The sequence below is a fragment of the Nycticebus coucang genome, chromosome 2, assembly GCF_027406575.1.
Source record: "Nycticebus coucang isolate mNycCou1 chromosome 2, mNycCou1.pri, whole genome shotgun sequence".
Classification (NCBI taxonomy): domain Eukaryota; kingdom Metazoa; phylum Chordata; class Mammalia; order Primates; family Lorisidae; genus Nycticebus; species Nycticebus coucang.
Window position 1 is genome coordinate 165,190,562 of NC_069781.1, and position 24,522 is coordinate 165,215,083.

A 24,522-nucleotide genomic window follows, 5' to 3' on the forward strand; every position below is an offset into this window, starting at 1 on the left:
ACGAGTCTCCAGTCAGCCCAGTAATTGTGGGGGTCTCGAGCCTGGGAATCAGGCAGATTTGGATTTTAACCACTTGTGAGACCTACCCTTTTCCTCTCAAATCTTCACTTGATTACCAGTGCCATGGGGATAAATGGGTCTCACTCGCAGGTGTCTTTTAGCCTTAAATGAGATTTTAAATACACGGCGCCAGACTCACAAAATCTTGTGTAAATAATAACCCCTTATGATAATCATTATTTTTCGCCCATTTCTTCCATTTTCTCATGGAAAGAGAGGGCCTCTTCTGAGCCACATAGCTTACTGCTCCCTGGCCCTATTCTTGGAGAGTTCACAGCCTGGTGAGGGGAGAAACAGTAAACAAGCACCAGACAATGTGGCTTTCCGGCCAGTTAGAGGAAAGCAGGGTGCTGAGCGGGGCTCGAAAGAACCTTGCCCACTCCCCTTCTTCAGGAACATTTCAAGTTGTGTGGGGATGGACGGGTCTTTTAAGTGGGAGGAATAGAGGTGTCATCTCTAAGAGGCAGGGAAAACATGGCAGGCCACAGATGCCAGACAGTTCTGTCAGAGTAAGGACAGGGGATGGTCAGGGGAGAAGAGCCTGGGCCGGATTATAAGAACTGTGAACTGTGAATATAGAAGTAAGAAAGAATTTAAAGATCTCCACTTTTGGGCTGTGTGCCCCATAGCTCAGTGGTTGGCAGGTTCGAACCTAGTCTGGGCCTGCTATGCAAAAATAAATAAATTAATTAAATTATTTGTTTAAATACATAAAGAATTTATCACATGAGGAAGAGGGATGAGGAGGGCTGGAGTCCAGGTGACCAGCTGGGAGGGAAGTGAGGATTCCTTCCTCTCTATCTCCCAGACCCTACAGGCACTTTCAAGTTAACAGCTGCATGAAATCAAGTGAAAATGAACACAGATCCACACCCCCAACCCCCTAGGATGGGGACAATGGAGGGATAGTAATGATGAATGCAATTCTCCCTGGGTGCTATCTCTAGGATCAGAGTGGGGGCACACCCTCCCATGCCTTCCCTGGTCCTCACCCAGCTCCCACAGAACGTAACTAATGGGAAATAGAAACAGGATGCTTTCCCAGCCCATCATGTGCTTATGTCACATTTCCTTCTCCAGTTGGACGGGTGAAATATAAGGGATAATAAAACACACCCAGGGAATATAGGAAGGTCAAAAGGTGGCAAGTCAGAGTTTACTGCTTAGCCTCTCATGTTCACTGCAGTCATGGACCATATGAAAGGAAACACCCCCAAATTTGGTAAAGGTTGGTAAAAGCAGTCATACTGCCTGTGAAGAAGTAATTGATTATGAAAAATTTTATGTTGGTAGCAACTGTGAAAGATACCTCAGTATATTGGTTTCCTAGTACTCCTGTAACAAAGAACCACTAACTGGTAGCTGAAAACAAGAGAGATTTATTGTCTCACAATTCTGGGAGCTGAAGCCTGCAATCAAGGACCATAATTCTGAAACCTGTAGGGAAGAATCCTTCCTTATCTCTTCCTAGCTTCTGGTGGTGTGCAGGCAATCTCTGGTTGGCAACTACAGCACTTCAATCCATTGTCACGTGGCATTCTCCACTCAAGTTTCTGTCTCTTCTCTTAAGAACATGTGCCTCGGCAGTGACAGTGCTCAGTGGGTAGGCTGCCGTCCATATACACGCAAAGCTGGTGGGTTTGAACCTGGTCCAGACCAGCTAAAAAAAACAACAATGACAACTGTAACAACAACAACAAAAATAGCCGGGTGTTGTAGTGGGTGCCTGTGGGCCCAACTATTTGGGAGGCTGAGGCAAGAGAATTGCTTACGCCCAAGAGTTTAAGGTTGCTGTGAGCTGTGACGCCACGGCACTCTACCCAGGTTAAAGCTTGAGACTCTGACTCAAAAAATAAAAAAAAAGAACATGTGCCTTGTGGGATCAAACCTCACCCTAACGACCTCATCTTGACTTATTACATCTTCAAAACCCCCATTTCCAAATATGATCACATTCACAAGTACTAGGAGGTTAGGAGTTCAATAACTTCTGGACAGTATATAATTCAACCCACAAAAGCATGTAAAGGTGCCTTTGCTGAAGCAGTGGCAGCTAATCACATACAACCCCTACCATCAAGGAACTCAGGGCTCCCTTGTAAGTTTATTCTATTGTGGAGAGCAAAAACCAGGAGTATCAACCCAGAAAGCTGTGACCTACTTAATTTAAGGCTATTTGTTTTCAAAGTGTGGTCCTAGGGCTGGGCGCAGTGGCTCATGCCTGTAATCCTAGCACTCTGGGAGGCTGAGGTGGGTATATTGCTTGAGCTCAGGAGTTCAAAACCAGCCAGAACAAGAGTGAGTTCTCTACTAAAAATAAAAAAATTAGCCAAGTGTTGTGGCAGGCACCTGTAGTCCCAGCTACTTGGGAGGCTGAGCCCAAGAATTTGAGGTTGCTATGGGCTATGATAATGCCACAGTACTCTCTACTCAGGGCCACAGAGTGAGACTCTGTCTCAAAAAAAAAAAATGAAAAACTAAAACAACAACAAAAAAAGTGCAGCAGCATCACCATCATTTGAAAATTTGTTAGAAATGTAAATTCTTGGGCCCTATCTCAGAGTTGCTAGATCAGAAACTCTGGAGTGAGATCCAGGAAAATGTTTTGACAAACCCTCCAGGTGATTCTGAAGCATGCTTAGGTTTGAGATCCACTGACCTAAGCCAACCTCCTACTGAACAGGTGGGAAAACTGGGTCCCCTAACCACAACTTACCCTGATATACTGAGCACTTACTGTGCATCACCTCTTGTGCTCACAACCACCCAATGCAATAGATACTGCTGCTAACTCTATTTTACAGAGAGCAGAGGCTTGGAGAGGAGAGTGAAGTGTCCCAAATATTAAGACAAATACCCCAACAGATCTTGCCAGATCCCAGCTAAGGCCTGTTGATCTCAGCCAGGACAAACTGGATATTTGGGTCCCTGGGAAGTTTGGGGCTAGCTCCACCCTAGCAGATATTGTAATCTGCGGGAGACCAGCTGCAAGGAATGAGTCACAATCCAGGACACCCTCCTAGGCCTTGGTCTCTAGCCCTCCCTGCTTTCCCTCGCCCATCCCATCCCTCCTTACTCTGTGCTCATTAGCTGATCTCTTGCCTGTCTCCTCAACCCGACAAATTCCCTGAGGCAGCGATCAATCTATAATGCTCATGTTTGTATCAGCATGCCTGGCCTAGCATTTGACATCTAATAAATCTTCAATAAATGTTTGCTGAATGAAAGCATACATTTCTGAAACTATTTCCACCATACTTTCTACATTTTAAAATATGTTAGTGGCAATGTGTATGTCATCTGATTTGGTAATTCTACTTCTAGCAATTTATCCCAAGGAAATCATCAAAGACACATAAAGATGTATAAATAAGGACACTCGCCACAGTACTACTATTTATAATAGTGAAAATATGGGCCAGGCTCCGTGCTTCATGCCTTAATCCCAGCACTCTGGGAGACCGAGGCAGGTGGATTACCTGAGCTCAGGAGTTTGAGACCAAGCTGAGCAAAATTGAGATCCTATCTCTAAAAGTAGCCAGGCATTATGGCAGGCAACGGTAGTCCCAGCTACTTGGGAGGCTGAGGCAAGAATTTCGCTTGTGAGGGCGGCACCTGTGGTTCAGTGAGTAGGGCGCCGGCCCCATATGCAGAGGGTGATGGGTTCAACCCCAGCCCCGGCCAAACTGCAACAAAAAAATAGCCGGGCGTGTGGCAGGCGCCTGTAGTCCCAGCTACTTGGGAGGCTGAGGCAAGAGAATCGCCTAAACTCAGGAGTTGGAGGTTGCTGTGAGCTGTGATGCCACCGAGCGTGTGGCAGGCGCCTGTAGTCCCAGCTACTTGGGAGGCTGAGGCAAGAGAATCGCCTAAACTCAGGAGTTGGAGGTTGCTGTGAGCTGTGATGCCACAACACTCTTCTGAGGGTGACAAAGTGAGACTCTGTCTCTACAAAAAAAATAATAAAAGAAAGAATATCGCTTGTGCTCAAAAGCTTGAGGTTGCTGTGAGCTATGACTCCATAGCACTCTACCAAAGGCAACAAAATAAGACTCTGTCTCGGGCAGCACCTGTGGCTCAAAGGGGTGGGGCGCTGGCCCCATATGCCGGAGGTGGCAGGTTTAAACCCAGCCCCGGCCAAAAACTGCGGGGGCTGGGGGGTGGTGAAGACTCTGTCTCAAAAAAGAAATAAAAAGCAATAACACATATGTCAGAGCAGTGCATTAATATTAAGTGTCAAGTTCTCTAAGGAAATGTTTACCATAGGGCATTAGATGAAAAAAACTAGTCACAAAACTAGACTATGAGCCCAATTATTTTTTAAGTACTATTCATACAGGTTGAGCATCCCCATTCCAAACATGCAAAATCCAAAATGCTCCAAAATCTGAAACTTTCTTGGTATTGACACAGACAAGTGAGATAGACACTACTGAGTGCTTTCTGATGATTCAAGGTATACAAACTTTGTTTCATGCAGGAAACTATTTAAAATATATAAAATTACTTTCAGGCTATGTGTATAAGGTGTATATAAAACAAAAATAAATTTCATATTTAGATGTGGGTCCTATCTCCAAGATATCTCATTACATATGTGCATGTATGGCAAAATCTGAAAAAAATCTAAACTCCAAAACACTCTGGTCCCAAGAATTTCAGATAAGGAATATTCAACTTATATTGGAAAATCCTGGCAAGACTGAAATGTCAACAGTGGTGATCATTGAGTTGTTACACGGCCAGTGATTTTAATTTACTTCTAAATGTTTTTCTGATGCTTCCAAACTTTCTACAATAAATAAATGTCACTACTATAATTGGGAAAAGAATGACTGAGGTTTTAAATGTACCAAACAAGATAAGAAAAAGGGGGAAAAAGTAGAGGTCTTAGGGTTTGAGGCATGTATCCTTGGTACCAGGAATCTTATAGACATCCTCTCATCTGATCATCCTATTTCTATCTTATAGATGGAAAAAAGCCAACTCAGACTCAGAGGGGTGAAGCAGCTTGCTTCCGGTCACATAACCAGTGATGCTGGGAGCCAAGGTCTTTCTGGGTCCATAGCCCAGGCTCATTCCATCCCACTGCTTGTACACAATACACACACATACTTATAATGGAAATCCTTTTTACAGTTTTTGGCCAGGGCTGGGTTTGAACCTGCCACCTCCAGTATATGTAGCCGGTGCCCTACTCCTTTGAGCCACAGGTGCTGCCTGGAAATCCTTTTTGAAATACAAGGAACAGGGCTTCTAGACTTGATAACTGGCCCTGTATATAACACAGTGAAAAGCAGGCATGGTTCTGCCTGTTGCTGCATCTTTGGTCATCTGTGTTTTCAATGCATGTGCACAGGGGTCCCCATGAGGTGGGTAGGGTAGGAACAATCCCCTCATTATCTTGCTCTAGAGCAAACATATTGCCTCACAAGAAGGGACATGAACCCTGGTATGGCTTGGCAAGCTGCTCATGCCTTCCTCCCCCTACCTTTCTTACAGTCCCCACAACCCCTATCCTCCCTCCCCCCCAGAAGTAGTGAAAACCAGGAGCCATGATGCCAGTGAGACCAAAGAGGAAACTCTCAAACAGAGAAATCAATTCAGCTTTAAAGACAGCATGTAATTGTGGCTGGAGGCACCTGAATGGGGGCACAGTTTCCCCCAAGTTGACCTGAGTGGGCTGCTGGGGCAACTGGGGCTTCACCTGAGTAGGGTAAACGCCATTGGCTCCTCCACTTGCCTGAGCTCCCAGTACCTAGAGAAAATTGTCAAAGACAGCCTGCTAGAAGGAAAGAACTAGATCAACTTTTGTTTGGTCATGAAAGATGTATTACATACTTTAATTTGTCCAAAAGGTACAAAGGAGTAGCAATAAAGAGTGTCCTTCCCACCCCAATTCCGCATCCTCCTCCACCCTTCCTGTCTGGTCTCCATCTCCTCCTAGGAGGCAAACATGCTGCCTAGCTTCTCTTAAGTCCTTCCAGAGAGGACTTGCATATGCAAATGAGAATCAAATTTAAAATCTACTTCCTCCCCTTCCTGTAACTGCAGATAATGTTGAAGAATGGAGCCAGCAGCCCTGAGCTCAGTCACTCTGTGAACCCAGAAGCCCATCACCCAGCCCCTCTGGGCCTTGCTTTTCTCATCTGTAAAATGGGGTAAAATTCACCCCCCAGGGTTTCTCTGTGGATGAAGCTGGATGGAAAACTATATGAAGAATTTCAATGCTTCATTTTAAATACTAAAAATAAATGGCCCCAGTTGCTGTGAGGAGGAAGTGGGTCAATGGGGTTTGAGCCATCCTCAGATCTCTAAGGGTGTTGCAGCTCCCCCAGGAGAAGGGTGGCAGCCTCCTCTGGGACCCAGAGACTACGGGCCTCACCCAGAGGTATGGCTTTGTCTTCTTGATCTATAGGTGGCATTTATGTCTTAGAGACCCGGGGCCTTTGTTTCTCTGTCACGTGCTAGTCTTGAGGGCTATCCCCTGCATCTCTGTCATGAGTCCTCTGTTCCTACCCTAAGGTCAGATTAAGGTTCCCTTTCCACTCTTGGGTCAGGGACATCTTCACAGGACAGAGAAGTCACTGACGTTGGCCCAGCCAACCAGTTGTCAATTAACCTCTACAACTCTATCTGGGAATCTGGGGTTCAGGACCTGGGAGAGAGAAACTGAGACAGACACTGAGAGATAGGGGGGAGCCAGGCAGTAGATGGGTGACAGATTCCTTCACAAGGTTAGCCATGAGCAAGGCCTGAAATAGTATCCTCTGGTCAAGGTCTAAAACAGAAGACATTCTACAAATGGCTCTTCAATTCCTGTTGGGTACAGGACCCTGGGTGGGATCATTTGTCTGTCTTTCCATCCACCCATCTGTTTGTCTTTCTAAAACTGCCTGCTCGAGGACTAGACAGAGACAAGCCCTATCCTTGGCACAAGGCCACATCCTAAGATGAATCAGATTGGGCTGGCTGGAACCACTGGGTGGAAGACTGAGGACATACCAGGTGGAGGGCACAAGGACCAGGGCTTGTGGGTGGGAAAATGTTGGGCCACGGCAGGCACTGAAGGTTGAATGCAGGTTGGAGACCTGAAGGCTCAGCAGGTGGACTGAAGGTCATGGGGAGGCAAGGAGAGGACGGACAAACAGCAAGCTATAGAGGGATGGGCAAAGAGTCCATGAAAGAGGAAGCAGCGGAGAAAAGAAAGAGAGGGTGGGAGGCAGGGCCTCAGACTTGGGTCATGCGGAAGCTGGCCGGTGTCCTGGGTCTGTCTATCCCGATGCTCTTTGATGGCACTCCTCCTCTTCCCACATTGGGGCTCTGGTCAAGGGTTTAAATTGCCAGTGGTATCCACCCATGTACCTCAGGACTCCCAGACTTCCACACTCCCAGGACCACCTTGTCCCCAGCACCAAGGGAAGTGGTGAAGACCATGGTGTCTGTAGTGAGACAAACTGGGAATTAATCCTTCACTCCCTAGCCAGATGACCTTGGGGAAGTCACTTCACCTCTCTGGGCCTCAGTCCCCAACTCTGTCAAATAGAGCTACTTAGACGCACTCAGCTTCGTAGAGTAGCAGAGTAGCTGAGAGAGTCAGACCACAGGAAAGTCTGGCCAAAGTGTGGCCCAGTACCTGCGACAGCATCTGGCAAAAGGGGGACGCTCCAGTTCAGAACACTTGATGGTCAGTGTAGTTTGCAGGTACAAAGAGACTTTACAACCCAACTCGGGACCCAGAGCCCAGGTCCCCGTGGTGGTATTTACAGGTCAGGGACAAGCCCGGGGAGGGGACGCGATGTGGGGAAACTGTGCAGCCCTCAGCATCAGCGGTCTCTCATCTCCGAGTCCATACACGTGCTGAGGGAAAGGAGGGAGAGGTGTCTGGCTAGGGCGGAGGTGGAAGATGGGGGCACAGGTCTACCTCCCCCGACCCTCCCCCGACCCTCCGTCTCTACTGGGGGCGCCACAGGCCTGCGGCGGGCGGGGGCGGGGCAGGACCGGCCTCTCTGGCCCCGCAGGGAGGTGGGGGGCGGGTCCCCCGGGAACTGCTCCTCCTGCCTGCCGCTGCTTTAAGAGGCTGCTCCGCGGCTGCGAGCGGGGCCGGAGCCACAGCCGGAACGGGAGGACCGAGCCGAGAGGCAGGTGCACGGCTACGGGACGGTTAGCGGCATGACTGGCCACCACGGCTGGGGCTACGGCCAGGACGACGGTAGGAGCAGACCCCGGCCGACCCGGACCCAACTGGATTCGCCCCAGCTCTCGCACCCAGCCGGGTTCCTGGATCCGCAAGCCCCCACCCTCCAAACTGGACCGGGACTCCTCTCCCGTCCAGACCCCCAAACCCGACCCAAGCCCTGGTGACCCCAGCGCCGGGCGCAAAGTCCTCCCTGAGCCCGGGCTGCCCCCGCCGCCTGCGAGCGATCCGGCTGCTGAGCGCGTCCTGCCGCTTCCTCCGCGCAGTCCCCGACTGCCCTGCCGGCTGGGCCCCAGGCCCGGACACTCACGCGCTCTGCCCGGGCGTGCGCAGCGCGAGGAGGTGGCCCAGGGCAGCTGGGGGCGGTCGCGGCGGAGCGCTGTGCGCGGGTGTCGGTGCGGGGAGCACGCACGGCGTGTGTGCGGGGACCTCGGGGGAGCTGGGCTTCGCGTGGGCAAGGGCGCAGTGTCCCCAGGAGAGAGTTTCCCCGCAGAAGTGACCAAGCTGCCTTGTCGGCTGGTACGTGAGGGAAGGGGGTGTTTGGGGGCGGACGCATGTGTCTGGGTGTCTACAGCAAGCGGAGTGTTTGAGCACGTCTGAGGAGTGGGAGCCAGCGGCCCACACCATCCTCCTGCTTTGACCAGGAAGATTGCTCCTTCACCTTGCCTCAGTTTCCTTAGGATGCAGAGAGAGAAGAGGCAGAAAGTGAGAGCCAGACGGCTTGAGTGCGGGTCTGGGGCAGGTCAGCTCCCTTTGGGGCCATTTCTTACCAAGCAGGAGTGGGGGTGACACGGCGGGCGTGAGAGCTTCCCCATTTCCCTGAGATGAACAATGAGGACCCAGAAGCAGGGAAACAGCTCAGGGCAGGTGGGGGTGGGGAGAGAGAGAGCTTTGATGGGAGGAGCACCCCCAGTCCCATTTTCCCTGGGAAAGGTGGTCACTTTGTGAGGGAGGGCGCTGTCCCGGACTACAGTCTGGGGAGACAGAAAGTTGCAACGGACCAGAGGGACTCAGGGAGGTGTTTGGAGTCTCTGGACCCCAGGAGCAAATATTTGGAAGAGAAACCCAAATCTGGGAATGAAAGAGCTGGAAATATTCAGAAAAAGATGACAGGGACCAGCAGAGCTGGAGAAAGAGGCAGAGGAGGGGCAGGCTGACAGAACCCATAGGTGTCTTTCTCTCAGTACCTACTCTGGTGTGCTTCCCCCAGACTCAGAGTCCTCTGACTCCAGGCGTTCTTGCTAGTCCTACCCACCAGCCCTGAGCACCCAGTACGATGGGACTGCCCCATGGGCCCCAAGCAGCTGCCCCTTAGACCAGAGCTTCTAGTCTAGGGACAATGATGAAGGGAAGGACAGAGGACAGAGGTGCCGGCATGCGACAGTGCTCACAGGCCTTCAAAAATAACCCAGCGGGGCTGGGCCACAACTCTGAGTCATCCATTGGGGACACAGCTCTGTCGGCACCTGCTGCTGTTTTCTCAGGAAAACTTAAGAAGCCAAAAAGGGGGAGAAGCACCAGCCGGCAGTAGCTCTAAAAATAGGCTGCATCTCAGGATGTTCCCCAGGGAGATGCGGAGCCTCTCGGCTGCAGATGGAGCCTCTGGGAGGCAGGTGGTGGGTGCTCGTGGGTGTGATGCAGGTGTGTGTGTGTATGCGTGTGTGTGCATGCATGGGCATGTGTTTTGCTGAGGTCCCTTACGTGTGCAAACTTGGGTTTCCAGTAGGGGATATTCACATGTGAGGGTACATATGCATGTGCTAGGTTTAGCCTGCAGGGCTATGTGTGTGTTTGTACACATGCGTGTTCTGGGCCCATTGAGCCCAGGTCATTGTGCACATGTGTGTGCATATGTGCAGATCTACATGGACCTGTAGGCACGTGCATGGTGAGGGAAACTGGGTGTATTACAGGCACGTGCTGTGTTTATACTAGTGTGTGAGTGCGTGCACATGCTTGAGTGGCCCTGGGTTCCCTCATTTGTGAAATGGGATCACTCTAGCTTCTGTTTCACAAGTTGGTTGTGAGGAGCAAATATGTGTCCCAGAGCTAAAGCTTGACTGATGTGAGTTTTTGATATTATTACCATAAACACTAATATTAAATTGCTCAAAGTGCTGGAAGAGGCAAGATTCCTGATAGAGTCATGTCAGAGACTTCATATACGTAGTGGCCTCTCTGACATAGTGCTGGGGGTCGGGGGTTGGGAGGAATCTCACTACTCAGAACCACTCCTGAGCCTGTAAGCTGTGTTATGTTCCTTTCCACGCATGACCTCTCTGGGCCTCCTGTCAGCATTGGGAGGTGAGTTTTAGTGAGATAACTTCATAGACAAGGAAATGGAGGCTGAGAGGGGAAGTGTCAGAGCTGGGATCAGAACTTTGGGCTGTGCAGCCCCAAAGCAGGGACTTACCTCTGAAAGGATGCCAAAGTGGCCATACCCCCTGGGTGTCCTCAGCTTGCAGCCCAGAAATCCTAGCTGGCCTGAGTCCTTGCTCCCCTCCGCACCTGCAGGCCCCTCGCATTGGCACAAGCTGTATCCTATTGCCCAGGGAGACCGCCAATCACCTATCAATATCGTATCCAGCCAGGCCGTGTACTCACCCAGCCTGCGGCCACTGGAGATTTCCTATGAGGCCTGCATGTCACTCAGCATCACCAACAATGGCCACTCTGTCCAGGTAGACTTCAATGACAGCGATGACCGAACCGGTAAGTGGCCCCTGCCAAAACCCTGTGTGCCTGTGCCCACTGGGGTCCTAGCCCTGTGTTAGGCAGGTTCATGAGGGGCAGCATCCTGTGGTAGGTAAGGAAGGCGCCACCTCTCACCTCTGTAAAGCCTTGTGCTGAGCCTCAGTCTCCTTATGCATAAAATGGGAGTAATGAGACCTGCCCTCTAGAGTCATAAAGCGGAAAAATGAAAAAAAAGAAGTGACTTTTGTAGTTCTGGCATACAGCAGATATTCGAGAAATGCCAATTCCCCTCCTTCCCTTTCATTTAGTGTTTCAGATCAGGTTTGTTTTCACTCCCTACCCCATCACTGACCTGTTTTGTGGCCTAAAGCCAAACCCTCCACCCTGTGTGATCTGGCCAAGCCCATCAGGGAGAGAGAAGGAAGGTGACATTTCTCTGTGCCAGGCCCTTTGCTAAAGTCTCAGTTAGCTCATTTATTACTCTTAAGAACCCACCCCTCAGATAAGCAAAAAGAGTCTTGATGAGCTAGGGATTGGCAGAACCAACATGCTCCAGCTCCAAAGGTCTCTCTCTCGAATTCGCCCATCACCTCAAGATCCAGCCATCTTGTGCCAGAAAGAAGCTGGTTGGAACTCATGGAAGCTCCATCCAAGCCCCTTTGCCCTGGGATTACAGTCCAGGTTTTTTCACTATAAATTCCTAGGCAGAGGCCTCAGGAGTGTTATTCAGTGAAGAGATTTTTCTCCCTATGAGGAGGATTGGGAGAAGGGGTGATGGAGTAGTGTAAGGAGTTTCTTGTGTTCTACTAGTTTCTTGTGTAAGGAAGTGACTGATTCTTTGCCCCCCTCTCTCCCCTATCCACAAATACCATGAAAGCACTCAAGGGAACTTTATTTCAAACAGAAAATCAAAATGCAGAAAAGAAGAGGGAAGCTAGGGCTTTCACCAGTGATCTTCAGTGCTTAGTCCCCAGTTCCCTGGTAGGCTAGGAAAAAAGAGAAAGAGGATCAGTTACAGTTCTTGCTGCAGAAGGAAAGGAGTCTAACAGATCCTTACAATAGAAACAAGTAATTTCCTGATACTGAAATCTAAGAAAATCTCCCTGAGCTTTGGGGAGGGGACATAGGACTATAGATGATCCTAGATGACAGTTTATAAAGGAGCTGTTTTCATGTGATTGTCCTTTCAATAGCCTACAGAGGGCAATAAGGGCTTAACTCAGACATTAGTAGCTCAGTAAAGGCCACTGGGTTGGGGCAAACCCCAAGTGGTCATACCTTTGGATCACTGGGCTGGGTCTCACATTTAGACCTGGCTAGGGCTCCTTTCCTTGCCAGAATTCTCAGGCCTGAGGGTGCAGGGAGCCAATGAAATGAGAAGTGAGATGGTTGGAGCTCTGCCACTCACCCACTGTGGGTTGCTCTGGACGTCAAATGGGTTGATGCCAGCAGAGTACCAAACACACAGTGAGTGCACTGTGGGTGGTAGTACATCCTATGGTCTGAAAGGAAGGAGGAGGCTAAGGGAACCAAGCTCAAGGGGTTAGGAAAGGGGTCGCCCCACCCCAGACCACAGTATGGGGTCCCAGGTAGGGCATACTCAGAGGGTGGGCCCCATACATACTTATCTTAGCTGCTTCTGCCTCCTGGGGATGGGACAGCCTGATTGGAGCACTGCCCACAGCCACTACCCCATCCCCCAGATTCCCTTTTTTGGACTCCTAGCATTGCCCAGGAGACAGTCCCTGCTTTTCAGATAAGGCAAGACAGCAAGGAGGGGCTTTTGGACTATCCTATTCTCCTCCTCCTCCTCCTCTTCTTTTTTCTTCTCCTTCTCCTTGAAGGGCCACAAGGGCAAAGCCCTAGTCTGATCACCATTACAGAGGGGCCTAGTGGAACTCTGAGCCTGGGGCCGTCACCTGATCCAGGGGCTCACATTCAGGTCTGGCTGGGGCTCCCCTCACTGACAGATCCCTTTCAGCTGGAAATTCTATCAGTCCCAGGAAGCCTAGTGTGTGGCCCCAGCTTACCAGGTATCAAGGTGAGAAAGTCACAAAACCAGCACAAATGGGGCCCTCCAAAGAGGCCATTTGTGGGAGGAAATGCCACTGGAGGCACCTGGGCCTGGCCAGGAAGGTGGGGACCCTGAGGAGCTAGCCTCCTCCTTTGGGAAACGCCAAGTTTAGAGTAGGTTTAAGATTCTAGGGAGGCAGCACAGCCTGGTGATTAGGGCTGGAGCTCCAGAAATAGAAGATACAAGTTTATACCCTGCCTCAGTGCCTTACTATATGACCTTGGGCAAGTGCTTTGCTCTCTCTGTGCCTCAGCTTCCTCTTTTATAAAATACAGATAATAATAGGTTCTGTCCCTCATGGGCTTTTGAGGACTAAACAAAAGAATCCTTCTGACCCACTTGTGGGTCAGAGTTTCAGACATGGGTATCCTCATTGTTAGTGGGAGCCTGGGAAGCAGGGTGCTAGTCTCCATGGGAAGTCAGGCAGGAGTGAGAAAGAAGGACAGACAGAGAGCTGTACTCTGTTAGTCCCAGATCTCTCTGCTACCTGCAAGCTGTTGGGATTCTGCCCTGGCCTCGCTCAAGGGCTGAGGGAGCTGGTAGGGACTGACTTAAGCCCAGTCAGCCCAGTGAATTTTTCTTTTTTTTTTTTGGCCGGGGCTGGGTTTGAACCCACCACCTCTGGCCGATGGGACCAGCGCCCTACTCCTTGAGCCACAGGCGCCGCCCAGCCCAGTGAATTTTTCAAACGAAAAATGTATTCCCCTTGGGAGGCTGAGGCAAGAGAATCGCTTAAGCCCAAGAGTTTGAGGTTGCTGTGAGTTGTGATGTCATGGCACTCTACCAAGGGTGACAAAATGAGACTCTGTCTCTAAAAAGAAAAATGTATTCCCTTCTTGGGCTGCCGCCCTGATCTTGGCACTGGGCTGTGTGATCCCCTCCTATCAATTGCCACATGCCCCACTTCTACCCACAGTGGTGACTGGGGGCCCTCTGGAAGGGCCTTACCGCCTCAAGCAGTTCCACTTCCACTGGGGCAAGAAGCATGACACGGGTTCAGAGCACACAGTGGACGGCAAGTCCTTCCCCAGTGAGGTAAGGGCCCTCCACCACCTAAATCCTCAGCTACTTGGGGAAGGAGTGTGGGCTGGATGGTCAGGGGCTGAGGGTGCCCAGGGTGGGATTCTGGAGAGGGGAAGAAGGACCACTCAGGGCCTCTGAGAGAGACACCTTCCATCTACCCCCAACACAGAGCCTTCCCCCTGAACCCTGCCTGCTGCCTCTCCTGGTCTGTGTGTCCAGAAGGAATTTTCTGAAGGGCCAATCCAGTCTCAACACACCCTTGCTGACAACCATTCAAGGTTGAGCTTGGCATTCAAGGCCCTGCATGAACTAACCTTGCCTGGCCTCTTCTTCTACCTGACCTCTTCCCACACTGAGCTGCATGGAATGAATCCCTTGTCCACATCTGGCTCCTTCATGCTCCCAAGCTTGGGTCTAATCTGTTCTCTCTGCCTGGAATGCCTTTCCCCAAGGCTTCCCTCTGACAACCCCCTACTTATTCCCTGACTCAACTGCAAGCAACACCTCCTCAGGGAAGTGTCACACTGGATGGCCATCATCTACTTCCCAGCTAGTTCACTGAAAGGCAGGGCCCAAGCTGGGGTCTTTTTTGAGTGCCCTGAGGGTCAGGAAAACACTGGGGCCCAGAACTGGGCAGATGCTACCTGTGGTCTTCTGGGGCTTTCATGGGGCCCCCAGGATCCCAAGCCTGGGAGGTTTCACAGCCTCCTCCCTCCTATGAAGAGGCCAGAGTCAGGCAGGAATGAGGGAAGCCTGGATCAGAGCTCCCACTTCCCCTTGAAGGTGCTAAGTGCTGGCCTATTGTTGCCCCATAGTTGCATCTAGTTCATTGGAATGCCAAGAAATACAGCACCTTTGGGGAGGCAGCCTCAGCCCCTGATGGCCTGGCTGTAGTTGGCATCTTTCTGGAGGTGAGTGGTGGTTCCCCTCAGCCCACAGGTGTATAGAAGGCCTGGCATTGCTCCTAGTTCTGGAACATGGTGAGCTCTGGTCTCATACTGCTCTCTCCTGTCAGACAGGGGATGAGCACCCCAGCATGAACCGTCTGACAGATGCACTCTACATGGTTCGGTTTAAGGTGAGAAAGGGGGTCAGTTTTTCTGACCCAGAGCAGCCTGGTGGGGTGGGAGGAGGAGGCTGGATCATGGAGTGGGCCCATCCTCTCCCTCATTCTGGCAGCAAACCCTTGCTGAGACTGGGGATGTGGGGGGTGGTCAGGACATGTTGGGTCCTGCACCTGACTCTTCATCAGGATCAGAGGCCTCACTGGGTACCCGCATGCAACCTGGGTGGATATAGGATTGATAAAGATGCTTGTCATGTTAATGGTGGTCTGACCGGCAGCCCCACAGAGGGCAGCTGAAGGCAAGGGAGGGCACATGGTAACCAAAGAGCTCCAGGAACTGCAGTTTTTACATACAAGCAAATGGGCGTAGAGGGCCCTGCCTAGGCTGGAAGATGGCATCATGGGTCATAGATGTTTGCCCATAATTTGCATCAATGGACCATGGTGAAGCCTAAATCCTGCTGATAGAAATAGGCAGGGAAACTGCAGGTCTGGTCCCTGTGCTGATTCCTGGGCTCCCCAACCCTGTCCCAGGGCACCAAGGCCCAGTTCAGCTGCTTCAACCCCAAGTGCCTCCTGCCTGCCAGCTGGCACTACTGGACCTACCCAGGCTCCCTAACGACTCCGCCACTCAGTGAGAGTGTCACCTGGATTGTGCTCCGGGAGCCCATCCGTGTCTCTGAGAGGCAGGTGAGTCCTCCCAGAGCACCAGGTGGAGGCATGTGGCTCTCAGGGCCCATCCCAGGTAGGGTGACTCTCCTGGCCACTAACATACAGCCTGTGGTCCCACCATCAAGATTCCTTCCTATCTTTTGCTAATAAACTTTTAGATTCTTGGCTGGGGAGTTAGCTTGATTGTTAATCATTAGGATTTAGACATAGGCTGGGAAGGGAGATTCCTGGATCTTGGGACCAGCTCTTGTCTGTTGGAATCTGAAGGCTACATTTGCTGATGTCTTAACTTAGAGAGGCTTAGAACTAGAATGGGGTGGAGCAGGATCTAGGCTCAGAGGCCCTTAAAGAGTTAAGTAAGTGCGGTTGGGGTCCCCAAGAGGTAAATAAGTGGGGGAGATGAGGGACAAGCACTAGGGGCAGGAGGAGGAAGAAGTAGAGCCAGCTGGGTAGGGTATGCCAGATAATGCATCTGGGGTCGTAGAGGACCACAGCGCTCCGCTTCTGTCCTGAACATCCCTTCTGTTTTCTCAAGATGGAGAAGTTCCGGAGCCTGCTTTTCACCTCAGAGGATGATGAGAGGATCCACATGGTAAACAACTTCCGGCCACCACAGCCACTGAAAGGCCGCGTGGTCAAGGCCTCCTTCCAGGCCTGAGCTGCCCAGCTGGCCACTAGGGCAACATCTTCCCAAGGGCTTCCATGTCAGCAGACACCAAACCATTTGAGGCTTCCTGCCTTGGGGGTGCTATGGACCCCTCTTCAGCCAGCTTGCTCCTTGGTGACCCTGGAGGCGTTTTGATGGGACCCTAGAGTTTGGGGCCGTCAGCTGCTCTGGGGACAGGAAGGACAGGAGTTGAGCAGGGGTCCAAGCCTGGGGCTGCCTCTGCTCTCCAAGACCCAAAGGCCCCTGGGAACCTTCTCTTGTCTTCCCTACTGGTAGTGGCAGCTACCCCATCCTGAGCTCACACTGTGATGGATGCGACCGAGCTCCCTGGAGCAGGCAGCTGGCACTGCCAGAAAGACTCAAGCAATAATTAGAGGTGGGCAGGGCTGCCCTCTCGGCATTACCTCTTCTGCAGGCCTCTGCCATGCACGCACCTCACTGCCGGGCCATTAAAATCAGCACCCAGCCCGCTGGAGGTGACTTGGCCTTCTCCCTCCAGCCACCTGCTACCATAGGCAGGCTCTGGCTACAGCTTATGTAGTATCTCTCCTTGTCCCCACCCAGCCACCAAAGCCACCTACATAACAATCCATCCATGTTTAATTAATAAATTCATGTATCCATGCAACAAATACCAATGAAGTGTCTGTGCTGTTGCTAGAGATCTGGGGAAGGGCCAGGGACTCTCTCTCCAGGCTAATAGGGAGCCATCAGAGTCTGTCACAGAGGAGGGGCAGGGCCAGGTGTGCAAATGGGGAAGATGCTTGTGGACAGGGGATGGGCAGGCAGGAGTGGCAGCAGGAAAGAAATGATGGTCAGTGTCCGAGAGGAGGGGGACACAAGAATGCTGGATGAGAGAGATTCAGGAGATGGAGCCCAAAAGACAGCTCTGGCTGTCTAGATAAGAGAGAGGAAGCCAGGGTGTGTCCCTGGGCAGAGAGTGGGGCCTCCACTGGGATCCCTGGGGAGGAAGTGATGTGTTGGACACATAGCACAGGTACATGGGGCTCTGGAAGGAAAATTTAAGGAGGCATGCTCCCTAAGGCCCTGACCCTGCATGTGCATGACCCCAGGAGTGAGTGCCTCCTTAAATTTGCACCTGAACCATCTGTCTTGCCTCGTCCTAGTTCCAGCCCAAGTCCAGAGAGCTCCCCCAAAGCAAGGTCACAGTTGGGTTTAGAGACCCAGTGATCACTGTGATCAAGGTAAGACACAGGCAGGTGCAGGCGGCAGACAATGAGGGGACTAAGGAATGGGGGAAGGTGAGAAATGAGGATATGCAGAAAAGTGGGGAGGGTGTCTGCTCAGCTTGGAGGTGGGTGGCTGTGGCAGCAGGGGAAGAGATGCCAGTAATGTGCCTACCAAGACAGCAAAGGGCCTGGGGCACATGCCCAGCCCCTCCCTATGATCCAACAACAGTCATTATCCCCATTTCACAGATGAAGATGAGGCTAGGGAGGTTGAGCAGGGAAGTGGTAGAGCAGGATTTGAATCTGGATCTGTCCAATAACTCTCCTGTTCTATACGAGAGCAACAGAGCCTAAAGGAGAGAGGGCAGGACACTTATCCTGGTGGCAGCCACCTGGAGGTGGAATAATAGTTCTGATGCTTCTGACGGTGCCAAAGGTTTTGTCCAGTTTCTCCCGGGGATGTTGGAACCACAGATCTGGCTCTGCAGAGGACTTAGAAAATGAGAGCGAGTTCTATAATAATTATCCAGAGAATAATTATTCTGCCAAGAATCCTTACTCCCTGAGTCCTTTCCCTTAATTCATTTCTTAAATTTAAAACTATCTTAATGCCAAAAGTGGCCTCTTTATGTTACAATCACAGCCCAAGATTTGTCCCCATTACATTCAAATGGGATGTCCCAGCTGTAGTCTTCAGCAAACCTATCCTCAAGGGACCCAGGACTGGGTCCTGAGTCTTGGGAGTCCTTATCCAGGGCAAGATCGCCTTCTAGAGGTGACGCTGGGCACAATCGGAAACACTGGAGACAAGATGGGCTCTACTTGCTCCCAAAACCCTAGAGAGTCCCTGGGTGGTCTTTGGAGAGATCCTGGCAGGGCTGTGGGCCCAAGGGAACAGCCACAGCATGCTGAGTCTGTGCCCTGGCTGGGGGTATAGGCTTCCTTCCAAAGCACCTCCTGGAGGAACCAGGTTCTGGGTCCCAGAGTGGGTCCCTTATTTGGGGTGGGCCTCAGTAGGTGGGGTGGTTATGAAGACCTAGCCCATATGGAGTTCCTTCTGCAGAGGCTCCCAACCACATGGTTACTACCATAGCTGCTGCTGCAGAGACCTAAGGACCCCTAAGGACCAGTCATGGACACCCACCTGCTAGGGTGCTCATCAGCAGGGAGAGTGTTCTATAACCTGAGCAATGACTGGGTACAGGGACAGAGAGGGGATTGAGGCAGAGACTGCAAGGTAACCTAATAGAGTTGATGCCTACGAGGGGCCACCGCTGATGTCTAAGCTTAGAGGGGCTGGAGCAGGGCAGAAGCATTTCAGCTGCAGTTGGAGCTGGCCCTGAGGTTGGAGAAGGATGCTAGACAATTGTATCTGCCCAGTGTGGGCATTTGGGGAGCCTCCCATGTCCATGGGTCATGGTGCCAACTCCAAGGCCACCCTCAAAGCAAAATTACTGCCATTTGGCTAAGATTCAGTGGCAGGGGGATATGACTCTTGAAGCATAGGATGTTCTGGCATTTGTCCCCCAGCCAGAGGCAGGACCTGGGCAATGTATCCCTTTTGGAGGGAGCCCTAGGGAAGACATACCAGCTCAAACTTGGGTTTCATGTCACATGTCACTTAAGCCCTTGGAAGCTTGTTTCCTCCTCTCTAAAATGGAAATGATATAAAGTGAGCTGCACCTGCAATTTGAAATTTTCTAATAGCTATATCAAAAATGAAAAAGGAAACAAGTCATTTTAAAAATGTTTCATTTAACCCAGTTATATCCAAAATATATCCATTTTAATTGTCAAGATTTTTTAAAAAGAGATATTTTACGTTCTTTTTTGTATATCTTCAAAATCCACTTTGTATTTTACACTTACAGTACATCTCAGTGCTGACTAGCCTTATCTCATATGCTCAAAAGCCATATGTGGCTGAGTGTGGTATCATGTGCCAGTAGTCCCAGCTACTTGGGAGGCTTTTGAAAAGAGGATTGCTGGAGGTCAGGAGTTCAAGGCTACAGTAAGCTATAACCTGTGAACAGCCACTACACTCCATCCTGGGTGACATAGTGAGACCCTATCTCCATTTTTTATTTTATTTTTTTGTGTGTGGAAAGGCCATATGTGTCCAGCGGTTACCATATTGGAAAGTGCAGTCCTAAATGAATGTTACCCTTTGCAGGGCCATCTGCTAGCAAAGTGTCTGTAAAGGCCCTCTGGCTTGTCCTGCAGCCAGGCAAAATGGTGACAGGAATGAATGAATCAGATCTGCTCCCAGCCTCTGTTCTCCACAAGCGTGGTCTCAGAATATTTGATGCCAAGTTGGCTCCCTCTGCCAGGACTTTCCTCCTCCGGGAAGCCTCTTTAACTCTGATGCCACCCAGTGGGCCCCCAAGCCACTACAAGAACTTTTCTGTTTCACCAGAAGAAAGGCCAAGACCTTCAGCCAGGAACTAACCACAGGACAATTCTGAGAGTCAGGGGAGGTGCTAACTTTCCTGAGAAGGTATCTGGCTTGATGTAGGAGACTGGATTAGTTTAGGAGGCTTTCCTGGAGAAGGGGCCCTAAGCAAAGAAGCTGGCATCCTAAGATAGGGACCGAGAGCCCAGCTGCAGTGAACATTTACCAGATAGCAGGGAGAAAGGCCTGGCTCTGGCCCAGCATGTATCAACAAGGAGTGGAAGTATGGCTGGGGACACAGGGCTCCTAGGCTGCAGAGACTTCAAATGCAAGCTTTAGCCTTACAGTCAGGAGCTGTGAGGGCCACTGGGGTTCTACAGCAAGAGCTGAGGACCTCCTAGGCTGGTGGAAGAGGACTCTTCTGAAGCTTAGAAAGTCCTGGGTACCAATTGCCCCAACACCACCTTCTGACACCAGCTCGAGTGTGAGCTCTGGCAGGTGCAATTCCTCAGCTTCTCCTGCTGCCCCTCTTCCATCCTGCGGGGTAGACTCAGAACTAGGGGCCTAGCAGTTTCTATCTGGCAGTTAATGAGTCTAATCTAAATCCCTGCAGCTGCAACCTAAGTGTTTTTGTCTTCAGGGACATGAGAAGGTAAGCAGGTAGCTTCTTTATTCCCACTGAACTGCCACCTGGGACCAGCCTTTCGAGAAAAGCCTGGGAGCACATGGGCCTCAGGGTTAACTGGGATCCCAGGAGTCCCTCAGGTTTTCAGGAAGAAGAACTTGAGGCTCTTTCTCCTCCTCCTCTCTCACCTCTCACCCTGATCATAGGTGTCTGGGCACAGGAGCCTCGGGAGGGCATATTGCAATGTCTCTCCAGGTCGCAAGAGAACTGGGCAGTGGGACCTTGCTATTGCCAGTCCTGAGTGTTCAGGAGTAGAGTTTGAGGAGTACGAGTTCCTTAGCCAGAGCAAGCCACAGCAGGGATGAACAAGCCACCTAGGGAATCCCAGGGCACCTGCACTGACCTTACTGTACAGATAGACCAGCTGAGGCCCAAAGAGGGAACAGAATCTGCTGAAATGAGTTGGCATGAGATTCATGACTCCCAGTCCAGTAAAGCCTTATGTATCAGAAAGACCCGTACTGTAAATACTTCCCCGCCAGCTTGTCATGGCATCAGTATAGCCATGTCCTGCCTCTGGAGCTTCATTGCTCAGTTAAGAGCAATGGTCCTTTGATGAAGACAGGCATTTCTAGGAGGGGCACACAGTCAGTAACACCTTGTTGGAGAATGATTTTGTGCCACCTTCTCAGTTTGCTGTGTGACCTCATTTCTAAGCCTCAGTTTCCCCATTTGTAAAATGTGTCAGCGGGAAGGCTAAAAGCCCTCAGGCAGAAATTGAGGAAGGAGAGAGTGAATTTCCCAGAGCAGAGCCAGACTCATGGACTGGTAGGGGACAAACACTCCTGACTCTCAGGCTGTGGGGTTACCCCTATGTGTCCCCTAAACTGGAAGGGGAGGTGGTACTGGGCCAAAATCACAGGGGGCCGTAACTGGAAGAACTATCCAAGCCCCTAGGACTTTGCTGGTCAATGTGACAGGAGAATTTGTGGGTTGAATTTCCTAGAAGCCCAAACTAATGGGCTGGATTTAATTGATTCACATAAAATAAAGAGATTTTGCATTTTTCACATATCCAAGACCATGAACCATGACCTATACAACAGCAAGGTCTGTACTTTGGGAGAAGTCAATGCTTGGAAATGATTTTTCTCCTGGAGGGCAGGGCTCTAATGGTATCATTCCAGGCAGGCACAGGTAAGCTGAAAAGATATTTTGGGGGCAGCCAATCCTTCAAAGGTCTGGTTCCAGCACTAAATCCAGAAGACTGTGGTTTTGGGGGGGCAGTGGAAAGGACCTGGGGGGGAACCCCTCACCCCTGTGAAGCGCTGGTCTACTGGGTGTGGAACTGCTCACATGCACCTTTAACCCTGGGCTGGGGGTGGAGAGCTCAGCGCCAACCTGGCTGCTTTAGCTGGCGCCAGTGGCAGCTCCAGCAGCTCCTGGGGGTTTCGGTCAGGGCATCAGTATCCAGCTTTGTAGTCTTTGGAGCACCTGCCTAGAGCTTGGTGTCCTTCAGGTCATGCTGTAGGAGTATGAGATATGCCAGTGAGCAAAACTAAACCAGAGGCTTGGGGAGAGGAGAAAGGAAAGTTATCTGTTAGCAGGCAAGAGCTTACCCAACCTCAGCTGACTCACTAAGCCCTGGTTGTACATCGAGCCCGTAGAGATGGACCCTCAGTGCCTGAGGCACACAAACCCTGCCATGGCAAGAAACTTCGGGCTTTGCTTCCTTCCCATTCTCCCCATTTTCACACTGAAAACTGGGCTTGCAGTTGTAGACACGGAAATAAATGGCCAGTGCAGCCAGGGTGGCTCATGCTCGTAATCTTAGCACTCTGGGAGGCCAATGTGGGAAAACTTTGAGGCTAGGACTTCAAGACCAGGCTGGGCAATACAGTGAGGCCCCCATTTCTAGAAAAATAGAAAAATTGGCTTGGTGCCTGTAGCTCAGTGGTTAGGGCGCTGGCCACATGCACTGGGGTAGATGGGTTCCAACCTGGCCCAGGCCTGCTAAACAAAACAAACAAACAAACAAAAATAGTTGAGTGTTGTGGTGAGCACCTGTAGTCCCAGCTACTAGGGAGGCTGAGGCAAGAGAATAGTTTGAGCCCAAGAATTTGAGGTTGCTGTGAGCTATGACGCTATAGCACTCTACAGAGGGTGTGAAAGAGAGACTCTGTAGAAAGAAAAAGAAAGAAAGAGAGAGAGAGAGGGGAGAGAGGGAAGAAGGAAGGAAGGAAGGAAGGGACGGAGGGAGGGAGGAAAAAGGCTCGGTGCCTATAGCTCAGTGAGTAGGGCGCCGGCCACATACACCAAAGCTGGAGGGTTCAAGCCTGGCCCAGGCCTGCTAAACAACAATGACAACTACAACAAAAAAAAATAGCCAGGCGTTGTGGCAGGCACCTGTAGTCCCAGCTACTTGAGAGGCTGTGGCAAGAAAATCACTTAAACCTAAGAGTTTGAGGTTGCTGTGAGCTGTGATGTTACAGCACTCTACTGAGGGCGACATAATAAGACTCTGTCTAAAAAAAAAAAAAAGAATATGCCTTTATGTAACCACAGTACAAGAATCAAAATCAGGAAATTAACATTGCCAAGAATTACATACCTTCCTTGGATTTTGCTGATTGTCTTAACAATGGCTTTTAGAACAACAAAAACACCAACATCCCAGACCATGCATGGCATTCAGCTGTCAAGTCACTTTAGTCTCCCTTTATCTGGAACAGTTCACTAATCTTTCTCTCTCTCTCTTTTTTTTTTGAGACAGTCTCATTATGTCACCCTCAGTACAGTGCTGTGGTGTCACAGCTCACAGCAACCTCAAATTCTTGGGCTTAGGTGACTCTCTTGCCTCAGCCTCCCAAGCAGCTGGGACTATAGGTGCCCACCACAACACCCGTCTATTTTTTTGTTGTTGCAGTTGTCATTTTTTTTTTTTTTTTTGAGACAGAGCCTCAAGCTGTCACCCTGGGTAGAGTGCTGTGGTGTTACAGCTCACAGCAACCTCCAACTCCTGGGCGCAAGCTAGTCTCCTGCCTCTGCCTCCCAAGTAGTTGGGACTACAGGCGCCTGCCACAACGCCCGGCTATTTTTTGGTTGCAGCCGTCATTGTTATTTGGCAGGCCCAGGCTGGATTCGAACCCACCAGCTCAGATGTATGTGGCTGGCGCCTCAACCGCTTGAGCCACAGGCGCCGAGCCAGTTGTCATTGTTGTTTAGCAGGTCCAGGCAGGGTATATGTGGCTGGTGCCCTAGCCACTAAGCTACAGGTGCCGAGCCTCCAATCTCTTTGTCTTTCAGGACACTGATCGTGTTGAAGAGTTACTGCTTAGTTAAGCAGTAGGCTGTCCCTCAATTGGGTTTGTCTGGTGTTTTCATGTGAAAAGATTCAGATTGTCTACTTTTCTTAGGAATAAACAGTATATAAAAAAGATTCCATATTGTTTTCAGTGTGTCCTATCAACAGACACTTGATATTGATTCATCACTTCACTAGCGATGTTAGCTTTGATTTTAATTTTTTAAATTGAGGCCAGGTACGGTGGCTCAAACCTGTAATCCTAGTACTTTGGGAGGCTGAGGCAGGTGGATATCTTGAGCTCACGAGTTCAAGACCAGCCTGAGCAAAAGCGAGACCACATGTCTACTAAAAATAGAATAAATGAGATAAGAGGATCACTTGAGCCCAAGAGCTGGAGGTTGCTATGAGCTATGACACCACGGCACTCTACCCTGGGGATAGCTTGAGATTCTGACTCAAAAAAAAAAAATAATAAACAAAAATAAAAATAAAATAAATAAATACACAGAAGCATAACATATATGCAGAAAAGTGCATACCCCTAATGAACTTTCAGAA

General features: G+C 50.5%; 1 protein-coding gene across 6 annotated transcripts; it reads left to right on the forward strand.

The window, feature by feature from the left end:
• The first annotated feature begins 8,121 nt into the window (after positions 1-8,121).
• CA7 (carbonic anhydrase 7) lies at positions 8,122-17,082 on the forward strand. Of its 6 annotated transcripts, none has more exons than XM_053603524.1 (7): positions 8,122-8,269; positions 10,769-10,966; positions 13,939-14,057; positions 14,861-14,956; positions 15,061-15,123; positions 15,646-15,801; positions 16,319-17,082. In XM_053603524.1, exons 1-7 carry the CDS (start codon positions 8,230-8,232, stop codon positions 16,439-16,441), a joined length of 795 nt encoding a protein of 264 aa, XP_053459499.1. In that variant the 5' UTR covers positions 8,122-8,229; the 3' UTR covers positions 16,442-17,082. The 6 variants fall into 6 exon arrangements, 5 of the variants coding, with proteins under 5 accessions (XP_053459499.1, XP_053459515.1, XP_053459534.1 ...); XR_008382607.1 differs by lacking the exon at positions 16,319-17,082 and adding an exon at positions 14,215-14,323 and having other exon boundaries at positions 8,161-8,269; positions 15,646-15,713; XM_053603559.1 differs by lacking the exon at positions 8,122-8,269 and adding an exon at positions 8,515-8,773.
• The last annotated feature ends 7,440 nt before the right edge of the window (positions 17,083-24,522 follow it).